General features: G+C 42.2%; 1 protein-coding gene across 3 annotated transcripts in view; it reads right to left on the reverse strand.

Annotated features, from left to right (window-relative positions):
• The window catches only part of PLEKHA7 (pleckstrin homology domain containing A7), a 256,560-nt gene that overhangs the window by 183,751 nt on the left and 45,604 nt on the right, over window positions 1–27,205 (reverse strand). The window contains exon 1 of one of the 3 annotated variants that reach the window (XM_072619564.1): window positions 24,010–25,704. The exons of the other annotated variants lie outside the window; for them this stretch is intronic. Within the exon in view, the coding sequence (XP_072475665.1) occupies window positions 24,010–24,074 (65 nt within the window). The 5' untranslated portion in view covers window positions 24,075–25,704. Of the gene's footprint in view, window positions 1–24,009; window positions 25,705–27,205 lie in introns of those variants that run through there. 3 annotated transcript variants of the gene reach the window in all.

Consider the following 27,205-nt stretch of genomic DNA (forward strand, 5'->3'; position numbering starts at 1 on the left):
AAATCAATGAACAAAACAAGAAAATAAAGACAAATACATAATAACAGAGGAAATAAGGAGATGTACAATCACATGCAAACTAAACTGAGGATTCAAAGGAAGTGGATAAATATCTACAAAAATATAAAAGACCCAAACAAATAAAACAAAAATAGAGAACTTAACTCAATCTGAGGAAAAACAACAACAATCCAACCAGGCACAAATGAATTGCCAAAGAATAACCAGTTTCCTTAGGACTGGCCAACCACAATGCTTTCCAGTTGAGAAACATAGTGTGTGAGAGAAACAAACCTGGACTGGAACAAAGGACTTTGGCTTGAGTCTTGGCTCTCCTATGAACTCCCTGTGTGATCCCAGGAAAGTCCCTTCTGCAAAGGGGATCACCAAGAGAAACTAGGCAAAGGCATAAACAGTTCCATTGAGAGACGCCAAGAGAAGAGGAGGAAACACAAAGGCAAATGGCTGATGTTTCCCAGAAGGAGACAATTATTCAAGGAGAAAGAATGATGAATCCAATGGCCCTCTCATTAACCATGGAACCCAAATGCGGAGGAAAGAAAGTCGAGAGAAGAAACTTAAGTCTTCTGTGTTGAGGGGACTTGATTTCCAAGAGGAAAGTAACTTATTTTAAATCACCAAATTCTCAGAAAATAGAAATAAATGCATGCTGCCAAATTGATATTTTTAAAGCATTAATCATGTCACTCTCCTAGTCCAGAATCTACTGTGGCTCTCTACTTCCCCTAGGATAAAATAAATATAAACGTGTCTGGGATTTAAAGTCCTTTGAAATCTGGCTCCAGAATACTTTCCCAAACTTACTTCCACATATTCCTCACATGCTATGTTCTACCCAACTGGACTACTCACTGATCCTACACAACGTTTTATCTACCACCTCCCTGCCTTTGTCCAGGGCCAACCCCTCCCACCCCAACCCCTCTTCCTGGAATGTACGTCTTCTTTACCTCAAACTTAGAATCCCTACCTTCTCTCAAGGTCACCATTACAGGAGGTCTTTCTCAGCTGGTAGTTTTACCCCTCCCCAAACTCTTGGAAATGACAATGATCAGTGTATATGTTGTATCCTGTCTGCCTTACCTCCCCTAACCCCCATCCACCCTAATCAAATATAGAATCAAGTTTTCTCTCCGGGAGAGAAGGGATGGTTTCACTTTTGTCCTTATAGCCCCAGATTTAAACAGTGTCTAGCATCTAGTAGTTTCTAGTATCTAGTAGGCACTTAATGAATGCTTCTTCAGCAGCATTAATAGCACTTTGGGGGAAGACTCATTCAAGTGATACAACAGTGAGTATACCAGCCACTAGGCATCCAGCCCATGACAACTGCCTCTGGTTCCACTGTGAGAGAAGGGGTCTCCATTAAATTTCAGTTCTGCTCAAAACATGAACACTGTGTGCTGTCTCTTTCTGCTTCTGGACGCTTTCTAGTTTCCTAAAATTTGGCACCTAAATTTAATTACAAACCTGCAGATGAGGTCTGAGCTGGACAAGGTAGAGCAGAATGATAAATCACCTCCCTTGTCCCATACACTTGGATTCCACCTGGATCCCAACGCACTTCCTGAGGAACATGAGAACCACTCATGCAGGCTTAGTATTTTCTTTGTCTGATATAGGAAAAGATCCATCACAATGTATTTACTTGGAATCAGACACATTATATTTTTTCCTATCCACATTTCCCCTTCTCAGTTTTCAATCCAATGCATTTGGCACAGTGAAGAAATCACTGAATTTGGAGTCAAAGAATCTGGTTCAAATCTTAGCCATGCCTTAGGGAAGTCATTCATTTAACCATTCTGGATTTCAAGTTTCCTTGTCTTCTCTGATTTTATATTAGGGTACTGAACAAGATGATCTCTAAGGTTCTTTTCAGACAAAAAGCTATACGGTTAAGGCTACACATTACTACTACTTAATCTAATGACTGGGCAGTTAGGTGGCACAGTGAATATAGCACTGAGCTGGGAGTCAGGAAGACTCATCTTCCTGAGTTCAAATCGAGCCTCAGATACTTACTTAGCTGGGGGGGAGGGAGGGAACCCTGTTTGCCTCAGTTTCCTCATCTGTAAAATGAGCTGGAAAAGGAAATGGCTAGCCACTCCAGTAGCTCTGCCAAGAAAACCCCAAATGGGGTCAAGAAGAGTTGGACACAGCTGAAATAACTGAACAACAGTCCAGTGATTCAGAGGCTATTTACCATGTCCCAAGCACCACATCTGGCACTGGGGATACAAAGAGAAAAAAATAAAAACAGCCCCTGCCCTCAAGAAATTTGCCAATTCCTAGTTTAAAATTCTGTCACTGATTAGGGTAGAGGCAAACTTATCTGTGAAAAACCAACCATCAAAGAGGGAGAGGACCTTTAGGTACAAAAATATTTATAGTAGCATTTTTTATTGTACCATCCATTGACTAGGGAATTTCTAAGCAAATAATGGTAAACAAATGGATTGTTACACCATGATATAAATGCTGAATATTAAGAATTTAAGAAAACACTTGAGAAAACTTAAAGAGTTGAAAGGGACCTTGGAGGTCACTGGGGTCAACCCCTCCTCTTTTTTTAAATGGGGAAACTGAGGCTGAGACAGGTTAAGTGACTTCGACCTGAGCTGAAGAGCTTGTGCTAGGAGCATGATTTGGACCCACATCTTTTTTACTCCAGGTCACCAGCGGTCTATCCACCATGCTCCATGCTGATGGACCAGGAGAACAGTTAACAAGACGACCTCAATAACGTTCATGACACTGACAAACAACCGAACTCGAGACCTGACCATATGTTGATTTGTTTTGTTTGATTATACTTGTTTTAATGCAGGGGGTTCTTCTGGTAGGGGGGGCAACAGTCATGGGAAGCACAGCAATGAAACATTTTTTAAATGCAGAAAAGAAAGAAGGAAATCTGAACATGCTACCTCAGGCAAGTCCAGGTGACTTAGGAGGCATCCAGTGTATGAGGCAGTTGTGATATTATTAATAATAATGACAGTTCACATTGATATAAGCCCTTTATGATTACTTTTCTCACAACAACCCTGTGAAGTGAAAAGATAATTTACAGATGATTGTTGTCGAGTCATTTCAGTCATGAACTACTCTCCATGACCCCTTTTGGGGTTTTCTTGGCAAAGATACTTGGAGTGGGTGGCCATTTTTTTTCCCCAGCTCATTTTACAGATGAGGAAACTGAGGCATCCTTACAACAAACCCTGGGAGGTAGGTGCTATTAGTAAGTCCATTTTACAAAAGAGGAAAATGAAGCAGACAGCTTTTTTTAAATGACATGCCCAGGGTCACGCAACTGGTAGGTATCTGAAGCATAAGAAACTAAGTAACTTGCCCCAAGTCAGAAAGAAGCAGAAGTGGGATTTGAACTCAGATCCTTAAACTCCAAATCCAGTAGTCATTCCACCAAACTATGCCACCTCCCCTGCTGGGCCTGAATTCAGACCCACTGTTCTTTGTACTGCATAACACACTGCCTCAGGTTGTCTTCTGGGGCACTTGTCCCACTTGGTAATCAATTATTCCCTTTGGCTGTGGAGGGAATATCATCAAAGGAGTCTTGGGGGGCCCCAGAGTCTTTCATCTTCAGCACAAGAGGAAAAAACTTCCTTAGAAGCAAGATATCTTCAAACCAAGATACACAGGAACCTGACTCCCAGAAGGATAGCCCTCACCTGGAACCACACAGTCCCAAACCAGGGTGTGTGCAGGTGGGCAGGAGATCAGAGGCATGAGCCCAGGCTTCTCTGGGCACCCAGCCAGTCTCAGATGACTGTGGATAAGAAGGCAGGATGGCTTAGTACATGGTTATGGCTTGAGAGTCAAGCCCTGAACTTGAGAGTCAGAAAGACCTGAGTTCGATTCTCTGACCTTCACCAGCTACATGACCACTGGTAAGTCAGGTCATCTCTCTGGGGCTCAGTTTCTCCACCTGTGAATTGGGTATAATAACAATAGCTATAGTGCCCACCTCACTGGGTTGTAGTAAGGCTCCAATGAAATGATGCAGGCAAAGTGATTGGCAAAACTGAAGGCATTTCCCGAATCTTAGTTATGCCAAGCCATGATTCTCGTGGCTGTTATCACTCTGGGGCTCGGGCCCTTGGTCTCGGGGCTCAAAACCTATTTCTAACTCCAGTCTGATTTTAAAGAATGGATTCCACGAATGGACTCATCGACATTCTAGGCAGCAGAAACCGAGAGACATTAATAAACACGAAACTGAGAGAAGAAGCCAGAATCCTACCATCTTTGAGCCAGACTACTTTCACAAACCAAAGAAAACAAGTGGGGAATATCTAATAAAATGCAGGAGAATCAAGGAAGCATGCCTTCATAGGGGATATGAGCCTTCTTTATCCAGGCACAAAGCCCTACATGGGTAAGGTCTGAGAGGGAAATCAGCTGGGTCCTCAATGAAGGTTGAAAAAAAACCCAGGAAGGCACAGCATCATATATAATGACAGGGATACGGGCACATATCAAAATAGTAACGAGCCAACCTAATGATGGTGAATTAGCTCATGGAAAGTATGGTAATATTGAAACTGCCTTGATTTGAAAGGATTATGCAACAAAAGGCTCACTCAGTTGAAATCTAATCTGTCTTAATTAACACCCCCAAGCAGGAAAACAATTCTTGATCTGTGTATTTCCGGTTCTCGAGTCAGAACACTTTCTCTCCCTCCCAGGGTCAAATCTGTAGAAGCTGACCATGGAGGCATCTCCCTCAGCATTGGTGTATAGAACCCCTGACTTCCACAATCACCAGCCTAGGGACCCTGGCAGATGCTAGTCTGAGCTCTGTTCATGCCCCGGGGATCTGAAGGATTTTCCAAGCTAAGGAGAAGACACGGGCAGACCCTTGGGACCATTCTTTGGTGCAGTAAATGCTCATCCAGGTTTCTTCTCATAAGAGAACTCCAACCCCCTCCCTAGTTCCCAGGAAACCTTTTACTTGACTCTCACACTCAAATCTGACTTCCCCTTTGCTCTTCAAGCTGCACTCCAGGGCCAAGCAGGCAAAACTTAATCCCTCTTTCACATGGTCAGAATCAATGGAACTTAAGGGACCCACAGCAGAGACCTAGGTTCACATCCCAACTCTAACACAATGATAACTTTTTGCCTTATTATGCAGAAAATAACTTGTTATCAGAAAACCTGGGCTCTGACCTGAGCTATATGACCCTGGACAAATCATTCAACCTTAGTCTCAGTTTCCTCATCTGTAAAATGGGGATATAATCATATCTATGGCACCTTCCTCCCAAAGTTGTTGTGAGGATCAAATAAGATAAAGCCTTTTGCAAACCCCCAATTACTCCATAAATATCAGCTATTACGGCCTAATTGTGGGCTATAAATTATTATTTTTATATAAGCCTTCAAAGCGAATACTGAAATTGCAGATGATAGCAGGGGGTGGGGAGACAGAAAGACTGTACTGCAGGTGGGAGAGTAAATCCCTGATTAACAGCAGCAGTCAGGTGGCATGGACTTCAGAGGAAGAACAGATATGAACTCAGGAAACCAACAGTCAGGAAATGGCGATGGGGAGCAAGACGGGGCAAACTCTTCCTCCTGGTCCTTTGAGCAGGAGAGAAAGAATGTCCAGCATTGGAGAGGAGAACAGGATCAACGCCGGATTAGCAGCAAGATTCCCTGAATGCCATGCTTCATTTCCTGCCTTCACTTATTTGCACATGCTGTTCCCTACACCCAGAATGCCCTCCCTTCTCTTTTCTGAATCTCAGAACCCTTGTCTTTCTCAAAGGCTCCAGGGACACCTCCTCTCTGAAGCCTTACCTGATCATCCCTCTCCCACCTCTACTTATCTTCCACTGTAATCATTCCTGTACATATTGTAGCTACTCCATACAACGTAAATTCCTTGAGGGCAGGGATGATTTCATTTTTTTGTCATTGTATCTGTAATACCTGGCATAGCATGTGCCCCACAGGTGTTTAATAAATGCCTGCTGAATAGAGCCAACGCGGAACAGCACACGATGAAGTGGAGGTTCTTAAGGACCTCACGGGGAGGGTGGGAAGAGGAATGAAGAAGGAGGAAGGGTAGAGCAGAGATGCCAAGGACTGAGAAGACAGGGAAGGGCACCTGGGGGAAGGGTAGGGTGAGGATTAGCCTCTGACGCCATGGTTCTGGGTAACAGGAAGCAATGATGGTATGCTGCAGCCCCCAGCTCCTTCATTAGAGAACTCACTGAATACCAGAGCTGAAAGGGAGCTTGGGAGTCCAATTTTTTCACTTCAGAGCGGAAACTGAGGCTCTAGAAGTCTAAATAAAATTCCCCAGTTGCCACACACACACACACACACACACACACACACACACACACACACACTCTCCTTTCTCAATTTAGCAGAAATGAGCCAGTATATCAAAGAAAATAACAATATTTGACAACCACAACTCCTCTCAGCTCATCTAAGGTAAAAACACAAGCCCATTTTCTGAACTACCTGAGAAGCACTGAGGCTCCTTACTGGGCTATGCTTCCCAAAAGCAAAATCACTATCTGCCCTCAAGTACCTAGAAGAGTTGGAAGAAACTCTCAGAGGTCACTTAAGTCTGACCCAAAGCCATATATGACCAAGGATTCCTTCTACAATATTCCAGACAAATGGTCATCCAGCCCCTGGCTGACTCCTCATGTAATTTCTACAGGGCTTGCAAAGCTTAAAACGTAATCCCTGGAGGAAAATGCTATTATCTCTATTTTAGAAAAGGAGAAATTCCATCTGAGAGAAATAAGTGATTTGCCCAGGATCACTCAGCTAGAGTTTGAGGCAGGATTCAAATCCAGGATTCTTCACTCCTAGCCCCTGATTTAAAAAAAAAAAAAAAAAAGGCACTAGGACAACTATGTGGATTTGGGGTCAAGACCTGAGTTTGAATTACAGCTGTGCTATTTAGCCCTCTGGAACAATTTATTTGACATCCCTGATCTCAGTTTCCCCATCTGTAAGACGAGTACTACAATCTAGATCTCTCATCCTATGACTTCCTACTTTGCCTGAAAGCTCCATCAGATCAAAGACAGTCTTTTTCAAGTTTTCTCTCCCAGCACCTAGCACCAAGTTCTGAACACAGAAGGCATTTAATCCGTGTTTGGCCAATGAATGATTCAATGAATCGATGAGACGATTCAAAGAAAGTGGTAAGTTGCCTTGCACTGGGATATCGTGATTGATAAAGCCTCTCCTTCTCCTGGGGATGAGGCAGAATAATTATTGATGTATCTTTTCACTGTGCTCTTGGGAAGGAGGGGGCATGAAGAGAGATGTCTCACTGCCCAAGAACAGCTACCACTGGAAAGAAAAAACAGTCATCTATCACAGACACTCTAGAGGAAGCTATGTTTGACTTGGAATCAGGAGGATCAGAATTCAAATCTGGCCCTAGACACTGATTAGCTCTAAGACCCAGTGCATGGCACACAGTAGGCACTTAATGTTTACTGACTGACTGACAACACCTTTGGGCCTCAGTTTCCTTGTCTATAAAAGGAGGGAATCAGATTTAATGGCCTCTAGTGTTCCTTCCAGGTCTAAATTTATGAATTTGTGAAATGGCAGGTGGGTTAGATAACAGCCTGACAACCAAACTTCCTTGGTCCTGGCTGGTCCCCAGGGCCAAATCCTAACCTCCCAGCATTCTTTTCTGCAGTTGCCCCCAGAGTTGTCTTCTTCAGGATGTGAGTAAGCTAAGCAAACCAACCAAGCACTCATTGGTCTGAGAAAGAAGAGGATCATTATTTCCACTTCCTTTCCTGAAAAGCGCAGAGAGAGAATTCTGGGACTGAGACTGAGGCCATCAAGTCCAACCCTATTTATTTAAGTTTTCAACATTTATTTCCACAAAATTTTTAGTTCCAAATTTTCTCCCCACATCTCCCCTCCCCCCACCCCAAAACACCAAGCATTCTAATTATCCCTTATCACCAATCTGCCCACCCTTCTAACATCCTTCCTTCCCTTATCCTCATCTTCTCTTTTGTCCTGTAGGGCAAGACAAATTTCTATACCCCATTACCTGTATTTCTCATTTCCTAGTTATATGCAAGAACAATACTCAACAGTTGTTCCTAAAACTTTGAGTTCCAACTTCTCTTCCTCCCTCCCTCCCCACCCATCCCCACTGGGAAGGCAAGCAATTCAATATAGGCCATATCTGTGCAGTTTTGCAAATGACTTCCATAATAGTCGTGTTGTGTAAGACTAACTATATTTCCCTCCACCCTATCCTGCCCCTCATTTCTCCTGCTCTCTCTTTTGACCCTGTCCCTCCTCAAAAGTGTTGACATCTAATTGCTTCCTCCCATCATCCCCCCCACCCTGCTTATCCCCTTCTCCTCCACTATTGTAAGATAGGTTTTGGTACCAAAGTGAGTGTGCATTTTATTCCTTCCTTTAGTCGAATGTGATAAGAGTAAGCTTCATGTTTTTGCTCTCACCTTTTTCCCTCCACTGAAAAGTCTTTTACTTGCTTCTTTTATGAGAGATAATTTGCCCCATTCTATTTCTCCCTTTCTCCTCCCAATATATTTCTCTCTCACCCCTTAATTTCATTTTTTTAAGATATGATCCCATCCTATTCAATTCATCCTGTGCTCTCTGTCTCTGTGTGTGCGTGTATGTGCGTGCGTGCGTGTGTGTGTATGTGTGTAATCCCACCAACTACCCAGATACTGAAAAAAGTTTCAAGAGTTACAAATATTGTCTTTCCATGTAGGAATGTAAACAGTTCAACTTTAGTAAGTCCCTTATGATTTCTCTTTGCTGTTTATCTTTTCATGCTTCTCTTGATTCTTGTGTTTGAAAGTCAAATTTTCTTTTCAACTCTGGTTTTTTCATCAAGAATGCTTGAAAGTCCTCTATTGCATTGAAAAAACATTTTTTCCCCTGAAGTACTATACTCAGTTTTGCTGGGTAGGTGATTCTTGGTTTTAGTCCTAGTTCCTTTGACTTCTGGAATATCCTATTCCATGCCCTTCTATCCCTTAATGTAGAAGCTGCTAGATCTTGTGTTATTCTGGTTGTATTTCCATAATATTTGAATTGTTTCTTTCTAGTTGCTTGCAATATTTTCTCCTTGACCAGGGAACTCTGGAATTTGGCCACAATGTTCCTAGGAGTTTCTCTTTTTGGATCTCTTTCAGGAGATGACTGGTGGATTCTTTCAATATTTATTTTGCCCCCTGGTTCTAGAATATCAGGGCAGTTTTCCTTGATAATTTCATGAAAGATGATGTCTAGGCTCTTTTTTTGATCATGGCTTTCAGGTAGTCCCATAATTTTTAAATTGTCTCTCCTGGATCTATTTTCCAGGTCAGTTGTTTTTCCAATGAGATATTTCACATTATTTTCTATTTTTTCATTCTTTTGATTTTGTTTTATGATTTCTTGGTTTCTCATAAAATCATTAGCCTCCATCTGTTCCATTCTAATTCTGAAAGAACTATTTTCTTCAGTGAGCTTTTGAATCTCTTTTTCCATTTGGCTAATTGTGCTTTTGAAAGCATTCTTCTCCTCATTGGCTTTTTGAACCTCTTTTGCCAATTGAGTTAGCCTATTTTTAAAGGTGGTTTTTTCTTCAGCATTTTTTTGGGTCTCCTTTAGCAAGGTGTTGACCCGTTTTTCATGATTTTCTTGCATCTCTCTCATTTTTCTTCCCAATTTTCCCTCTACCTCTCTTACTTGATTTTCAAAATCCTTTTTGAGCTCTTCCATGGCCTGAGACTACTGAATATTTATTTTGGATGTTTGGGATACAGAAAGACTTTTATGTCTTTCCCTGATGGTAAGCATTGTTCTTCCTCATCAGAAAGGATGGGAGAAAATATCTGTTCACCAAGAAAGTAACTTTCTATAGTCTTATTTTTTTTTCCCTTTTTTGGGCATTTTCCCAACCAGTTACTTGACTTTTGGGTCCTTTGTCAAGAGTAGGGTATACTCTGGGGATCTGTAAGATCTCAGTTCCTCCAAGGTAGTACAATCAAGCATGTACTGGTCTGGGAGCAGACAGAGATTTTTGTGCCCAGAATCTAGCAGAGTTTCCTCTTCACAACCACCTCTCCTCCAGTTCCGACAAGCCAGCACTGGGGGCTGAGATTCAGATAAGCTTCAAGGGCAGGGCTGCCATTCAGTGTGAGATAAAGATCAGCTGCCTCATGGCCTCTACACAGGGCTGAGGTAAAAATCAGCTGCTCAGTGCCTCCAGGGTTTTTACAATCCAACAATAGATGTGGGCTGCTGTAGGGGCTGCTGTGGGAACTGCTGCCACCTGCCCAATGTGGCCTCTGTGGCTGCTGCCTGAGGCCAGAGCTATGGGAAGGCCCTTCTTCCTTCTTGGCCAGCTGTGTAAAAACCCTGTCACTGACCTTTGGCACCTGTGGGTTGAGGGATCTGTGAACCGCTGCTACTGCGACTGGGGATTCCACCCCCAGGCATGCTCGAATCCTCCTCCCAGAGCTGAGAAGCACTGAGGCCAAGGCTGGGTTAGGCTCTGCTCCATGTCCTGTGTGACAGATGTTTCCCATGGGCCTTTCAGGTCACCCTGGGCTGGAAGTCTCCTCCACTCTGTTGTTCTGTGGCTTCTGCTGCTCTAGAATTTGTTGAGAGTCTTTCTTTACAGGTATTTTATGGGCTGTGGAGGGAGAGCTAGCATATGTGTGTCTTTCTACTCCACCATCTTGGCTCTGCCCCAACCCTATCGTTTTAAAAACAAAGAAACTGAGGCAGTAACCCCAGGTCCCTGTGCTTATCAAAAAGGTCTCTCCTCATCTTCCATTGCCATAAAGGAAAGTATCAACCTGAGGTCTGCTCCTGAAGGAGGAAACCAAGTATTCTAGAAAGCCTGTCCCCCTAGGTCACACTAAGCACAGAAACCAGGAAGTAGGAAAATGTGGATTTATGCTTGAGATCAAATCTGAGCAGAAGGTAGGAAGAAAAAAAGGCCTCCATCAAAATAGGATCTATTCAATTCTCCTCTGCCTGCTGATGGCTAGAGAGAATTCCCTGGACAAACCTCCCACCCTTAGGATTCTTTGCTTCCTGTGGCAGAAGAGACAAAAGGTGTCCTCAGATGGAGTCTGGTGGTTCCTCAACCTGAGGGGGCTGCAGAGTTATTGATCAAGGTTCCCAAATCCATCTGCACACTAAGTATTGTAATGCTGGGGTTTATTTTGTGCTAATAAAAAATACAGCATGTCTCAGTAGAATAAGTAGCTAAGAATATATACCTTCTGTAAATCGAATAAACATGTCCAACATAAAAGTATTGCTATTTTTCAAATCTACATAGTGGATGTCATTGATAAGATATAAATTCATGGGGTAGTCAGGTGGTGCAGTGACCCTGGAGACCAGAGTACTGGCCCTGGAGTCAGGAGGACCTGAGTTCAAATTCGGCCTCAGACACTTGACACTTACTAGCTGTGCTAGCTGTGTGATCCTGGGCAAGTCACTTAACCCAATTGTCTTGCCAAAAATTTTATATATATACAGATAGATAGATATATACACACACACATATATATATGTATGTATGTGTGTATGTATATATGTATATGTGTATATATGCATGTGTGCATATATGTGAATATGTATATGTGTGTATTTATGTATATTTATGTGTATATGTGTATATATATACCCACAAATACAAAGATATATGTATGTGTGTATATACATATATGTGTGTATATATGTGCATGTGTGTATGTATATATATATATACATATGAAAGAGGAGAGGACTTGAGTCTTAGCTGTGAAATCTCTGACAAGCACCTTTGGAGAATCAGTTTCTTCCCTATAAAATGAGGAGAAAATTCAGAGTGATTTGTGACCCAAAAAAGAGTCATTTAATGATTTCATGGAAGGAAATCTCCAGGAAAGCACTCTGGGGATCTGCACTTGGTCCTGTGAGGTTTGACATTTTTTTCTCAATGACTTAGATGAAGGCATTGAAGGCACAGTCATCAATATGTAGAGACCACAGCTCGTTGGTATGGCAACAGTAGATAAAAAAAGTCAGGTTCCAAAGTGATCTTGACATCCTGGAATCAAATCTAATGGGCTGAAATTTAATGGGGATAAATATAAAATCTCACATGTGTGTTGAAAAGAATAATCAACCCATTGCAACTCAAACAAGATGGGGAAGGTGTAGTCAGCCATGAAAAAGATGAGAGACATTGGGGGACTATAACCTCAAAGAGTGAAAAATGGGAAATGGGAAACAAAAAAGTTGCATTAAGAGAGGTATGGTATCAAGGGCTAAGAAGGTGACAGACAATCTGTTGTAGTACGCCTGAAGTCAGAAAGACCGAAGTTCAAATCTGGCCTCTGGACAAGTTTTTAATCACTATCTGCCTCAATTTCCTTATCTGTAAAATAAGGATAACAGCACCAACCTCCCATGGTTGCTATGAGGATCAAATGAGATGACATTTGTAAAGCATTATGCAAACCTTCAGGCACTGTATATTAGTAACTGTTATCTGAAAGTGTAAGCGAAGTGGGATTTTTTGTTGTTTTTTTCTGGAGTTCAGTTTCCTAGGCTCAGGCTAAATTGTAAACATCTGAAGGATTAATCGCATTAGCTTGAAGAGTAAGATGAATTTCAAAACCAGGGCATCACATGAGTGCCCTGCATCATTTCCATGGCCCTCTCGGAATGTTGGGTAAGCAGTTTCGTGTGTGGTTCAGTAACATTTGAGGGAGACTGGCTGAAACAGAGACCGTCCGAAGGCTATTGAGAATGAAACGGTGATATTTTCAGCATTCACCTGTGGTGTCCCCCCTCCCCCCCCAAAATAAAACAACAAAAACCAAAATTAAAACAGATTGAGAGTATTAACAACTTAGGGAAATCAGGAAAGGTTTTCCCTAGGACTTGATGCCTTGAAGAAAGATTTAAAGGAATTGAGGATTCTAAGAGGAAGAGATGAGATGCTGCACAACGCATCAGGAGCTGCACTGACCAGCAGAAACTTTCCTGGCTCAGACTGAGGCAGCCTGGACCAGAAACAAAACTGGACTTTCCATGAAAATGGGATTTCCCCAGCAGCCTGCCCTCCGAAATATGAGCAAACCCACAAACCCTAATCAGGGAAGGCCAGAGCTACACGGCCAGACCCAGCAGACCCTCTTCTGCAGCATATTTATGTTCTTCCTGAATTAAGTTCTCAAAAAAATTTTTAAAAAGGAACCCAGTGATCACAGACTTATAGTTGGCTGGGGCTTTGGAGATATTGAGTGCAGACTTTCATTTTACAACTGAGGGAACTGAGATATAAAGGAATAAAATGATGTAGGGGCAGGTAGGGGGCTGAGTAGTTAGCATACCAGGACTGGAGTCGGCAACACTCCTCTTCCTGAGCTCAAATCTGGCCTCAGATACTGGCAGTGTGACTCTGAAGACACTTAACCCTGTGTGCCTCATCTGTAAAATGAGCTGGAGAAGGAAATAACAAACCACTCCCGGATCTTTGCCAAGAAAACTCCAAATGGGGTCACAAAGAGAAGGACACAACTGACACAACCAACACAACCAAAACAATGACCGTCCTAAAGTCAACTGGAAAGTAAGTGTCAGAATGGACTTTGACCTCCCAGGTGTTTTGATGCAAAATCCAGGCTCTTGTCCCTGGACCACTAGGTAAATGCTGCCTAAATCTTATGAATATCAGCAACCTATGTGAAAACCTACAAATTTCTCCTTCCAACAGCCTTAGGAAGCCAGCAGTAGAGGAGGCTGCCTCACTGAGGATTAGGGAAAGTGGTTCCTGATGATGGATGGGGTGATTACACATACACACCCACTCACATCCCTTAGAGCCAAGTTACCAAGTTCTTGAATCCTTGGGAGCCCCAAGCCCTCCCCCAGACAGATCCCTACCACCCTTCTTCTACTCTGATGTACAAAAGCAGGAAAAAATTATCCTGTCTTCTAAGATGGCCAAATGTTTCTGGAACCAGAACATACATACATACATATATACATACATACATACATACACACACACACACACACACACACACACACAGAGTCCTTAATGCTGTTTCCCTTAATAGCACATACTCAGTCCCCATGTAAATGCTACTCACTGGTGAGAATGTGCCCAGTGCTGGCCTCCTGCTGCATCACCTGCCCTGAGGTTGCCTGGGCTGAAGCCTGGGTGAACAAGCCTCAGTGGGATGCTTCAGCTTGCCCTCCCTGGCCCACGGTAGTGCCTTGCAAGCCCATCTATCTCTGGTTGCTGCCAGGACTCCAAAAGGAGTCAGACCCACCCCCAAGGAGCCCAATTTATAGGGCCTTCTGAGAGGGCAGCTCATGCCCAGGCCTTCTGAAGCACTTCTTTGTATTTTTTGTTTTCAAAAGAAGAAAATTGTTTTTTGTATCTGAATTTTACAGCCCCACCCAATACTTGGACATCCCACTTGAGCAGTGGGAAAAATCTGTGGGATTCCAGGCCTGAGAGCGCCTACATCTCAGAAGCTGGGAAGACCTTCCAGAGATCCTCATGGAATGAGACTCTGTGGGTGCAAAGGGACTTGTCCTGGACGTCTTGTCACTAAGAGACTGTCCATTTTTCATAGGCCTCTAGAGGAGAATCTCTCAACCTCAGTTCAATTCAATGAGCATTTATTAAGCACTGACTATATGCCAGGCAGCTTGAGATGGCTCAGTGGATAGAAGGTTGGGCCTGGAATCTTCCAACATGAGCTCAGTCTAACCTTAGATACTTACTAACTGTGTGACCCTGGGCAAGTCACTTAACCTCTGTTTGCCTCAATCCACTGGAGAAGGAAGTGGCAATCCACTCCAGTATTTTTGCCAGGAAAATCCAGTATGGTCTGCAGGGTCACAAAGAGCCAATGAAATAACAAATTCGCCAAGCACTGTTTGGTGTGGAGAATACAAAAATTAAAATATTCCCTGCTTTCAAAGAGTTTATGTCTAACCCTGGCATTTAAGGAAAGAGGAAACAGGCCTAGAGAGGCTGGTTAAATGACTTAGCCCTGGTCACATAGCCACCTCCCCAGTGATCACTACAGGGTAGAGAAAGGGAGAGCTGCACCCTCACCCTCACCCTCACAACTGCCTCCCTGGCCAGCTGCAGACCTACCTGAGACATAACGCAACTCCCCCTCCTAAAAATGGGGGAAGAAAAGAGGGAGACAGAAAGGGAACAACTATTTATTACCTACTATGTGCCCGGCACTGTGCCTTTAAGCATTTTACAAGCATCTCATTTGACTCTCTCACAACCACCCTGGAAGATAGATTGTCATCGTCCCATTTTACAGATGAGAAAACTGAGGCAAATAGAAGTTAGGTGATTTGCCCAGGGTCACACAGCTCAGAAGTGCCTGAGGCTGGATTTGAATTCAGCTCTTCTTGACTCCAGGCTCAATGCTCTCCCCACTGCTCTGGTATCTTCAGTGAATACATGTGAGAGCCTGGGTGGAGAGCAGAGGAGCAGGCCTACTACTTCTCAGATATCCTTCCCTACTATCCACAGCAGGAAAATTTTAAGCTCCGGGAAAAATCACATTTTTAAGACACGGAATCTGAAGAAAAGTTGGAAAATATCCACACCTTTTTGAGCATCCTTTACCATCTGAAGTCACTTTGCTAAAGTTAGGTATATGAAAATGAATAACATATATATGTTCATACCTATATACATATATGTACATATCTATGTGTGTGCTTCTGCTTGTATGTACATGATACATATGTACACATATTTTATATAACAAAAAATATGTAAATTAATGCATAGATAATATATAACAATACAATATGCATCTATTACATGTATCCCTTCCCTAATGGAATGTCAACTTTTTGCGAGCAGGACCCATTTCTGTTTTTTCTTTTAATCCATAGCACTTGGCACAATGCCTGGCCCATAGTAAGTAATTAACAAATGCTCATTGATCGACTGCCATCTGATTTGGTTAGTTCATAAAATTAGTCTATTTAGCATGTTCAATTGAAAATTTATTCAGGCAATATATGCAAATTTAGTGACTAAAATTAGGTTGAAGTACTGTTAGCTTCTGTTACAAATGGGGCTATCAGCTTCTGGACTTTTAGCAACTTCGTTTCAGTTTCAGGCAGTTAATGAGAAGGAGATGAACCTTGAGAACGGAAGATAGCACCAACCAAGAAAGTTCTACGTTTTCAAGACTTGGGGTGCTTCCACAGTGTCAAACAGATAAAGATTTCATTTCAGTAATGGAAGGGAGAAATAGGGAAAAATAAAAACCCTCCAGATTCATTCAGTACAACTTTTCTCACGTGGAACTCTGACTAATCCATCTCATTTACCATGCTGTTACAATCAGTAGTTTCTATCTCTTCAGAAACTTTAGAAAATCGAAGCTTTGTCCACTTTATGACAAGCTCCACTACCTGCTCCTGCTTTGGACAGAGGGGTTCTCAGCACAGCTGGACCACTTTCTTCCTTGTGCTATGGAAGATAGCGAAGGTGACCAGGTGACCAGAGGGCACCTTCTGAAAAGGTCTCATTGCCATGCTGTATGCAAGAAGAAGGGACAGGCTCCCAGCCTGGAGTTCTAGACCAAAGGGTGTTGGGCTCAGCTGCATTTAAAAGTCATTTTCAAACAACTTGTCTTCAGGGCTGCTTGGTTTGTAGTCTAGTCAGATGCAGCACACGAAATGACTGATAATAAAATTCTTCCTGTTTCAAGTCATTCAGAGTACATTTTTCTGTACTTTTATGTGGAAATGAACGTAAGAGAAAAAACACAGGATTTTGAACAAGTCATAGGATAGAATCCTGTCTCTGCCTTTTAACAACTGTGTGATCTTGGGTAGATTCACTTAACCTCACAATTCGCCAAACCATGAATTTCCTCATCTGTAAAATGGGAGTAATTTAGTACTTGTCCTATCTATCCCCAAAGCACTATTGTGAGAAGACATTAGATGTTTTGATTATCATATTCTTGAAAAAGGTTGGTGGTATCTGGATCGTCTGGTAAGAAATGCCTAACAAAGACATATTGTTTTATCTGGGCAGATAAAGTGACTGTTTTAGTTAGCTGTACAGACTTTTTCTATCACAGAACTTTCATAAATCTCTTAGAAAGGAGTGAAGCCTGGGAAATAATATGTAGATAAGCTACCATGAAGATTTTATTCACCATTTAAAAACTCACAATATAATTTTTTTTTTATTTTTGTTTTGTTTTAAAGAAAGAAAAGAGAGACCCAGGGGAGGTGGGGAGAGAGTAATAGGAAGAGACGTTTCTATCTGAATTGTTTCTAGTTTTTCTGGATCTTGACATATCCACTGTTGAGTAAATAAATACCTGTAAATTGACTCCATCATAGAGTGACAGGGACATAAAGCACATTTTCTATCTTGTCTATCTTTCCATCCTTTAGACTCCAAATGAGAGCTAGGCCCATAGGCCTGTGGGCCCACACATGAGGGTATACGAGGGCTAGCAGGAAGCTCCCCAGGTTGTCGAGACACCATATGAATTAAAAGAACACTGAGCTTGGATTAATTCCTGACTCTTCTGTTTAACACTTATATGACCTTGAGCAAGCCCTTTCCATTCTGGGCCTCAGTTTGTCACTAGTAAAATGGGAGCTGGGGGGAGGGTAGAACCATGGCTGACCCAAATAATCTCGAAAGTCCTTTCCAGCTCTAAATTCTGCGTCCACATGGAGAAGTTAGCAAAGCCCAAGACAATCACCATGTACTGAGTTAGAGCAGTGTGTGTTGAAAATCTGTATAAATGACTCTCGTTAGTCTGAAATCCTTTATACCAGTCAGAGACATCAAATGAGACAGAGGCTCCCTTCTTTGCCTCTGCACTCTCCCAAGAATGAACAAAATGTCATTGTATCAGGCAATGAGTAAGTTCTCTCCATCCTTGAAAGAAGGAACAAGTCGGGGCGTGTGTGTGTGTGTGTGTGTGTGTGTGTGTGTGTGTGTGTGTGTGTGTGTGTGTGTGTGAAAACAGTTGGGAATAACCTGTTGGTCTAAGGGAACCCCCTTCTCTCAGCAGCCACTGCCTCAGGAGAGACTGAAGAGGACAAACATCAGCTCCCAAGGTTTCAGCTTTCTTCCCTCAGCTGCCAACGTACCCGGGCCATTAAAAACCCACAAGTTACAATGATCAGAATTAAAGCATCCGATATTTAGTCAATCAGTGAAGACACTGAGTGCAAGAGAGACTTCAAAGCCAGGTCACCCATTAAAAAGCTAAGGAAAGGAAGAGACCAGGCCTCCCTGGGCAGTGTGGAGGTGAGGAATGAACACTCACACATACCCATACCCAGGAATGAAAACACACATACACACACACACACACACACATACACACGCAAAAGGAAGTGGGAAGAGATTAGGTAGTAGACCATGGTTCCTTCCCTATGGTCTCATGCCAAAGGGGCTGAGGATGGTAAAACTTCCTTCTCCTCCTTCAGGGACCATTTGGCTGGAAGTTCCAATGAAACTTCGAACTTTTAGAAAACTATTAGAAATTTTGGAATTTCCTATGGGCTCTCTAACAGAAGGGGATTTTTAATCCTTCTTAAAGTGATTAAAAGCGGATGTAGCCAGGTGGGGTGCCTCAACCATAGCCTGGTGCTCTCTGAGATAAGAACTCTAAACAATCCTGAGGTAAGAGAAGGAGGCAGTGACTAAGAACTCCTAATTTTTGCAAGAAGTCAGAAGTATAGAATGTGAGAAACAGAAGGGGCATTAGAAATACAGTCCAACCTTCTCATTATACAGAAAAGAAGACTGAGGCCCAGAGAAAGGAAAGGAAAAACACTAACTCCAATCCAACTCGACTGTTCACTAATGGTATATGAGGCTTCTTGAAATATTCTTGTCACATCACTCTCATGGTCATGGTCGTAGATATAGAAGAGACTACAAAAGGCGCCTCAGCCAATGCCTTCATTTTACAGATTACAAAACCAAACGTGGCTGAAGAGGGTGTTAAGTGACTTGCCCAAAGTCACTCTGTGAGTAAGGATCAGGAGCAGGATTTGAACTCAGGTCTTCTGATTCCAGAATCAGTACTCTTTCCTCTTAACTACCTTGTTCAGAAATGCTGAATGACTCCATCAAAAATTAGATAGTGCGAAAAACAGAAATACAATGTCCAAGGAGGAGCAGATTTAGGGGAAAAGAGAACAAATTTAGTTTGGGATACGCTGTTAGGGGGGTTCTGTAGGCAGCTTGGAACTTGAGTCTAGAACTCAGGGGAGAGATCAGGTCTAGATACACAACTCTGGGAATAATCTGTGTAAAGGTGACAGCTGAAAGCACAGGATAGAAGGAGACCACCAAGGGTGATATGGGAAAAGAAAGACCCTCGGAGAACTATCACCTTAGGGAGATGGAAAGAAGACAGAGACCCCAAGGGGAATCAGATGAAAAGGGGGGGAGTCCTGGTATCTCTAAAGCCAACAGAAACACAGGCATCTCTAACGGATGGGCCAGCCTATGGTGTCCAAAGTCTCTATGGGGACTGAGAAAACATCAGTGGATTTGGTGATTAGAAAGTCATTGGTGACCTTTATTTTTAACCTTCTGACAAATTATTATCGCTACCTTTTGTTTTTATCATTGGTGACCTTTAAGAAAGTGAGTTTCATCCTCTCTAAGAAAATATGACTATGAAGTATTCATTCAAGCATGGAAAGATTTCTAAGAAATGACACGGGGGAAAGAAGAACCGGGAAGACAATAGATACAGCTACAACAACGTACATGGCGGAGGGATAACCGCACCTGTGGAATTATAATGTCCAAGCTTGTCTTCAAGGAAGAGAGGAGAAAATGTACCTTCTTTTCAGAGGGTAGGGGACTGTGGGTAGCGATGCAACACTGTACATATGTGGTTGGACTTCATTTATATCTTGATCAGTTGTTTGTTTTTTTTTAATTCCTTATTAAAAGGGATGGCTGTGTGTTCATCCTTCGTTGGTGAAGAAGACCATGCTATCAGAGAAATCATGACATGACTTGCACTTGACTTTGTTTTGAGTGAGGGAGGGCTGTGCAGGTCACTAGCCTTACTTCTCCTCCAGAGCCATCTGAATCTAGTGACCAGATATTCATCAAGATGACTGGAGATGACCCAGGATGAGGTAATTGGGGTTAAGTGACTTGCCCAAGCTCACACAGCTAGTGAGTGTTAAGTGTCTGAGGTGAGATTTGAACTCAAGTCCTCCTGACTCCTGCACTGGTGCTCTATCCACTGCACCACGTAGCTGCCTCCAAATCTGTACTTGGATTAAAAAAATCAACTCTATGTAATTGGAAGATTACATATGTATATATATATATATATGTGTGTACATATATATATATATATATATATATATATATATATATATATATATATACGTATATAAACACACACACATATGCCCAATACCTTTCATCTCATTAAATATGACATATCATTCTAGTACATCAAGATCTTTTTGGATCCTGGCTGGAACTTTGTTGCTGGTGTTGTTCCACTGTTAAGTGGTATCTGAGGTGAGATTTGAACTCAGATCCTTTTGACTCCTGCACTGGTGCTCTATTGAGTGCATCACCTAGCTGCCCCAAAAAAGGGATGGCTAGGAGATTGGAGAAGGGCAACAGATTCAGAAATAAAAATGATATAAAAACAAAACATTTTTGTTTTGTTTTAAAGAGAACAGTTTCAGTATTAAAGTCAGATTGTGACGGGTCATGGAGAGAGAGAGAAGGTAATGAGGAAGTGGAGTGATTGGGTGTAGGTCACTCCAAGAGTTTAGGAGTGGAGGGCAAGAGATAGATGGGATGACAGTATGGGGGGGGGGGGGGGGGAGAGACGCAGTATTTTCAGGGTGTCCCAAAAGTCTTAGTATACTTTTAAAGCTATTAAAGTTCAACAACCAACCAACCTTAACAACCAAACAGTACTGAAAACTGACAATTATACAGTTGTTTAGGTTTTTCTAAACCCATTTAGAGCTGAGAGGGATCACCTGGTCTAACCTCCCTCATCTTACAGATGGGGAAATCAAAGCCCAGAGATGAATGATTTGTGCTTATTCACACAGGACTAGTGTCAGAGGCAAGATTCGAACCCAGATCTCTCTCAATTCCAAGTCTGTGCTCTTTTTACTATATGCATCAGCTTCTCTGAAAGATTATCTCAAACTGGCTAAAATACACATATGAGAAACCTAAATTCTAGAGAGGAGGCACTGCCCTTCGTAGTGAAACCATAAACTGGTACAATCTTTTTGCACAGCTCCCTGGCAGGTCCCAATATAAAAGTTCCTAAAACTTCATCATCTATTTTGTGGTCTCATTACTGAGGATACAACTAAAATGAAAGAAAAAAGACTCGCTTATAAGGCAAACTTCATGGCTGTGTAATAGAAGCCAATCCGCAAAAAACCAAAACCAGAATGTGAAAGTAACCTATATTTCCAAAGAGAAAGGCAGAACAAATTGAGGAGTGTAATGGACTATTACTGCGCCGTTCGAAATGACAGTTATCAGATAGATAATGAAATCTGGAAAAGACACAAAAAAGGGGGAAGGAGTAGGATAAGCGAATGTACTTTCATGGCAGCTATACAAAGAATCTTATGCATTCCTAAATGTATGAGAATAGACTGCTAAGGAATTCAAATTTGTATCATAAAGAGTTTTGATGACATGTTCATATTGAGTCTTTGGAATGCTTTTTTTTAAATTTCTTTGTTTTGTTGAGAAAGTTTAAGTTCATAATTTTTAAAATACATAGTTTTAAGATAAAAAATAGCCAATGCATTAAGTGTTTCGCACTAGTATTTATCACTAGTATTTACTGCTTTCATTCAAAACTCTGCTAGGCATCAGAGAAAAGAAACAGAATCCCAGTCTTAGGTCCCACTGCTTCCCCATCCAAGGCCTTCCCAGGAAGAGAAAGATAACGGCAGCGGGGAGCTGTCTGGTCAGAGCTGGTCTGAGGAAGCAAGAAGGTGGGAAATGATACCCCTAAGACAGGATGTACCGGTGAACTGCAAAACTTGGACCCTCCTTGCTTTCCTGATCTCGGAAATTTTTTCCTAATTGTATCTTTTTACCTGCTCCTGGAAGATTCTGACAGAGACTCTCCTCTGGGCCTCTGCATCTCTATTAACAGAATCATCAGTCTCTGTGTGCCTGGCCCCTCCCTACTCCCCAGATTAGAAAGCCTGAGCCCATGTTGTGGAGAGTCTATAACCAGCCCAGTCCTGGGCCCTATATCTGTCTGGGGCCATGAACAGTTATAAAGATAAGATTGAGAGCTGGAAAGGACTTCAGTTGTCATCTACTCCCCTTGATTTACAAATGAAGAAACTGAGTCTTAATGAGGTCATGACACAGAGCAGTGGCAGGGAATGTAAGGTCCCTTTGTCTATCCAGTGTCAGGTAACAGTGAGTGTTTAATATATTTTTGCTGATTGAGAACAGACTGGGGAATTCAGGTCCTCTGACTCCAAATCCTGCACATTCTCACCACTGTTCTCTCTCAACAGACTTCTACTTACCTGGTGCATTTCCTCCCTACTTACCTGATGATCTAGCCAATCTCTGCTACTTGGTAAGAGACAGTGAAGAGGACAAAGCATTGGATTTGAACTCAAGTCTGGAGGACATGAGTTCAAATGCGGTCTCAGACACTTATTAGCTGTGTGACTCTGGGCAAGTCACTTAACCCCAAATGCCTCTAAAAAAAATTGAACTCAGAGTACCTAGGTTTGCATCATCTCTGGCAATTACCATCTATGTGACCTTGGGTGAGTCACTGACCTTCTACAACTCTCATGGGAAGGTGAGAAGGTTGAACTAAAGGATAACTCTAAAGTCCTTTCCTTTCCAGCTAGGTTGCAAAGCATTGGGCCTGAAGTCAGGAATACCTTAAGTTGAAATCCAGCCTCAAACACTTACTGGCTATATGAACTAACCTGTTTGCCTTGTCTTTCCCAACTATAAAATGGGGACAGTAACAGTACTTATCTCCAGAGTTGTTGGGAGAGTCAAATGAAAAAAATAATTTTAAAGCACTTAGCAATAATAGACGCTTAGTAAATGCTTGATTCCTTCCAAACAAACTCTGAGAGCCTCTGCCTTTAAACTTTTGTTCCCAGGGTCTTGCCTACCTAAAACCCCCTTTCCTCCCTCACTTCTACCTAATGACACACTGTCTATCTCTTAAAGCTCTGAGCAAGGGCCATCCTCCAGGAAGCCTTTCTTGATCTTTACCTCTTACCCCCAAGCAGCAGTGTTCTGTGTTCCGAAAGTAGCATGTACTTTTCATGACACATATACCATGGTATTTTTACCTTTTGTTTTAGTCAATGTGTTCCACCCGCCCTACCAGTCTCTGAGATGCTTGAGGGTAGGGACCCTGGGTCTTACATCCACCATCAATATCTTCCCTCCAGAAACGATTTCCCATTTATTTTTAGGTCCCCAGCATAAGCACCATGCCTCACACACAAGAGGTAGAAGTCTGCTTCTCATCTGTCCAATAATGGCCTACATCGTGCCATGCTATATTCAGTGTACCAAGTATTTATGTGTATTCATTTTGACCCAATTCTCCATTATCCCACACTGTCTTGCATCTCACCTGCCTTCTGGAGGTCTCCAACTAGATGTCTTCCCCAGCACCTCAAACTCGCCACATATTCAACTAAATTCCCCATCTTCCACTCTATCTTTTCTTCCTAAATTTCCTATTTCTATTGTGGGTATAACCATCCCCTCTGTGATCCAAGGCAAGCTCTCGATCATCTCTTGTCTGTCTGTCTTTCTTCCCAGACATCCAAAGAGTTGCCGAGTCCTGTTCATTTTGCACAGGTCCTCCTCCGGCCTCCATTCACACGGTCAGAGGCCTTATTCAGACCGTCATCACTTCTCACCTAATCAATGGTGATAAACTCCTAATGGGTCTCTGGGCATGCAGGCTCCCCCATCTCCAATCCATCCTTTCCACAGCTGCTAAAATGATCTTCCTGACTTGTATGAAGCAATGCCACCGAATGAAGAAAGCAGAGCTCAGAAAACATTATATGAACCAGTCGCAACAATATAAATAGAGTTGGCATTGAGAGGCAGTAGCTGAAGATAAAACAATGTTGGCACCAGATTTTCTAAGCTAAAGGACACAAACTTCCCTTCTGTTAACAAGTCAGAAATCAACTGTTTTCAGGGAATGTGCTTTGATAAGAAACAGTTTGTCTATGGGATTGTTGGGTCAAAACAAAATTTATCAACCAATGAAAAAATATCTCTACAGAATTTCATAGCAGTGCTATGTGTTACTGCAAAAATACACACACACACACACACACACCCCAGAAGAACTGGAAGCCATCTAAAATGTCCAGTAATAAGAGAATGATTAAAAAGTCTGCAGTTACATTAGTGTAATGGGATGCTATGAAGCAATGAAGACCTACAAGTGTGAGGAATATGAAAAAGGCTGAACTGACTTTTCAATAGAATAATACAAAGCAAAAAATGAAAAGAGTTGGAAAAACTTGTATAGGCTAATGCAAAGCAAAACACAGTAACTATGATCATATGAGAAAAAAGTAATGCCAATGGACAAATACGGGAGCTGAGGAGGAGTTACTCCCGAAAAAGCGATATGTGCGTTGAAATTCACGTCTATGGAATCACTAAGCAATTGTGGTTATTTCTATGGACATGAATGGGAGGTTTCTTATTTAAAAATTAACACAAAATTAATCATCATCACCATAACCAAGTTACTTTCTTGAGTGAAAAACTTTCATCGATTGCTTGCTTTGGCATTCAAGACCCCTCCAAACTCAGCTCCAATCTCCAGCCAAATCAGGTCACCAGCTGCTCTCCAAGCATACAATGTCATCTGCCTCTGAGTCACACCTGGAGTGCCTTGCTTATCTCCACTACCTGTCAGTTACACATGGCCAATATGGGAATTTGTTTTGCTTGACTGTGCATATTTTGACAAGGGTTTTGTTTCTCTTTTTGAATTGACAGGGAATGGGAGGTGAAAAGAGAAAAGAAACGCTTATTGATTTTAAAAGTTTAAAGCAATTTTCTAAGAAATGTTTTTTTAAAAATCCTTCTTGTTCTTCAAAGTTCAGCTCAGGTACCACTGTCTCCATGAAGCTTTCCTTGACTCATTGTGTCCCACCCCCACATTCCCAGACACACACACACACACACACACACATGTCCAGCTGAATTAGGTTACTCCTAGATGAGTCCAACCTCCTCCTTTTACAGATGAAGAAACAGAGGCCCAGAGATGCAGAATGCTTTTTCTAAGGTCACATGAGTAACCAGGATTCAAACCTGGGTCAACTCACTTCAAATTCAGGGCTCTTTCCCTCCTCAAATCTTCCTCAGGTACTTTGTCTGCAGCTGTTGTTTGCCCCAGTCTACACACCTTCTGCTTTCCCTACAGGTCCTATGTCTTAGAGTGTATTGATCTGAGGTATGCTGTTTCCTCCAGTGATAAGCAAATGCACAGTGAGTGCTTAACCAAAGTTTACATGCATGAATATGTGCTTCTCATCACAAGCTGATGACACAGGCTAACTAATACAGACTGGTCAAGCTCAGCTCTCCTCTACTGCCCTCACCCCCACCTCAAACTCCCCACCACTCTCCTGAGGCATGTGGACAGAGAAAGGAGAAACATCAAGCAGAACAGCCAAAGATGACTAGTGGCCTCATCTAGCGGGGCCATACGGTACCAACCTAGGCCTGTCAACTCAAGTCCACAAGGGTTTAAGTGCCTATTATGTGTCAGACCCTGTCCAGAACTGTGGGGACACAGAGAAAGGCAAAGACTGGCTCTGCTGTCTTGGAGGCACAACTTAAAGTCTGTGCTAATTTGCCTGTGATTGGCATGTTCATACACGTGCAGGAATTCCACTTCAGACAGATGCTTTTACAAACCGTGCCAGCTCCCTTTGTCTACTCAAGAGTATAAAACCGTGCCAGCTCCCACTTTCATGGCCCACTTTCAAGCTAGCCAGCATTTCTGAGTAGAGCTCAAGGTGCTGTTCCAACCCTCGGGACTAAGGCAAAGCTGAGCCTCAAAGTGCCAATGAACCAGGCCTGGTATAGGCCTGTACCTGTATCTCTCCTTACTGTACCTATGCTTTTATCAGTTTTATTATCAATAAAGCATCACAGAGTAGGGTTTCCAAATGTAGGCTGCGTTAATTTTTCCTAAGAATTCTTAACACACCATAAGAATGATTAAGCCTATTTCACAGAGGAGGAAACTGAGGCCCAGAGAATCTACAAGGTCATAGAGTAAGGAAGGGATGGAGCTAAGCATTTACAGTATTCGGTCCCCTACACACGCAGTGCTCTCATATCGAGCCAGTTTAAGTCTTTCTCTATACATTGGATTGCCTCCCTGGAGTTTAAAAGAGAATATAGACTTTACTTGGCAAAGTTCTTTACACTTTTCAAAGCACTCTTCCACACATTTCAGTCTTTGAAAACTTGGCTTTGATGAGTTAGAAAGACAGAAAAAAAAAAAAACCAATCCAGAGTTCATTCCCACTTGGGCACAGGATCTTCAAGTTAAGGGAAACCTCAGAGACCATCGAAGTCCAACTTGTGTCTGATCAAAAATCATAGAATTATAGATTTAAAGCTGGGGGGACCCTAGAGAGCATCTAATCTGTCTCATTCATCTTACTTCAACCCCCTAGTTGGGAAAACCAAGGCATACAGAATTGTAAGTGACTTGCTCATACAGATAAGTAGGAGATGATACTATGACCTCCAATTGTTAGAAGACTTCTGGTCTTCTAACAAAAACTAAAACAAGTATTTATTAAGCACTTACTATATACCAGGGGGTGGATGCTCAAGTACAATGGAGAAATCATCCTCACCTAAAAAGAGACTACTTTCTAATGGGGAGACAGGGGGATATACAAGTACATACAGGATTAATATAAAGGGAATATAGATAAATATGAAGCAGTTCAACATAAGGTAATTCAGAGGAAGGGCCCTAGAGAAACCCAAGAAGAATTTTATAATCTGGTAAATAGGGAAGTCAGCAGAACTAGGGCAGGGGGAATGGGAGGGACAAAG

The sequence above is a fragment of the Notamacropus eugenii genome, chromosome 6 (assembly GCF_028372415.1).
Source record: "Notamacropus eugenii isolate mMacEug1 chromosome 6, mMacEug1.pri_v2, whole genome shotgun sequence".
NCBI lineage: Eukaryota > Metazoa > Chordata > Mammalia > Diprotodontia > Macropodidae > Notamacropus > Notamacropus eugenii.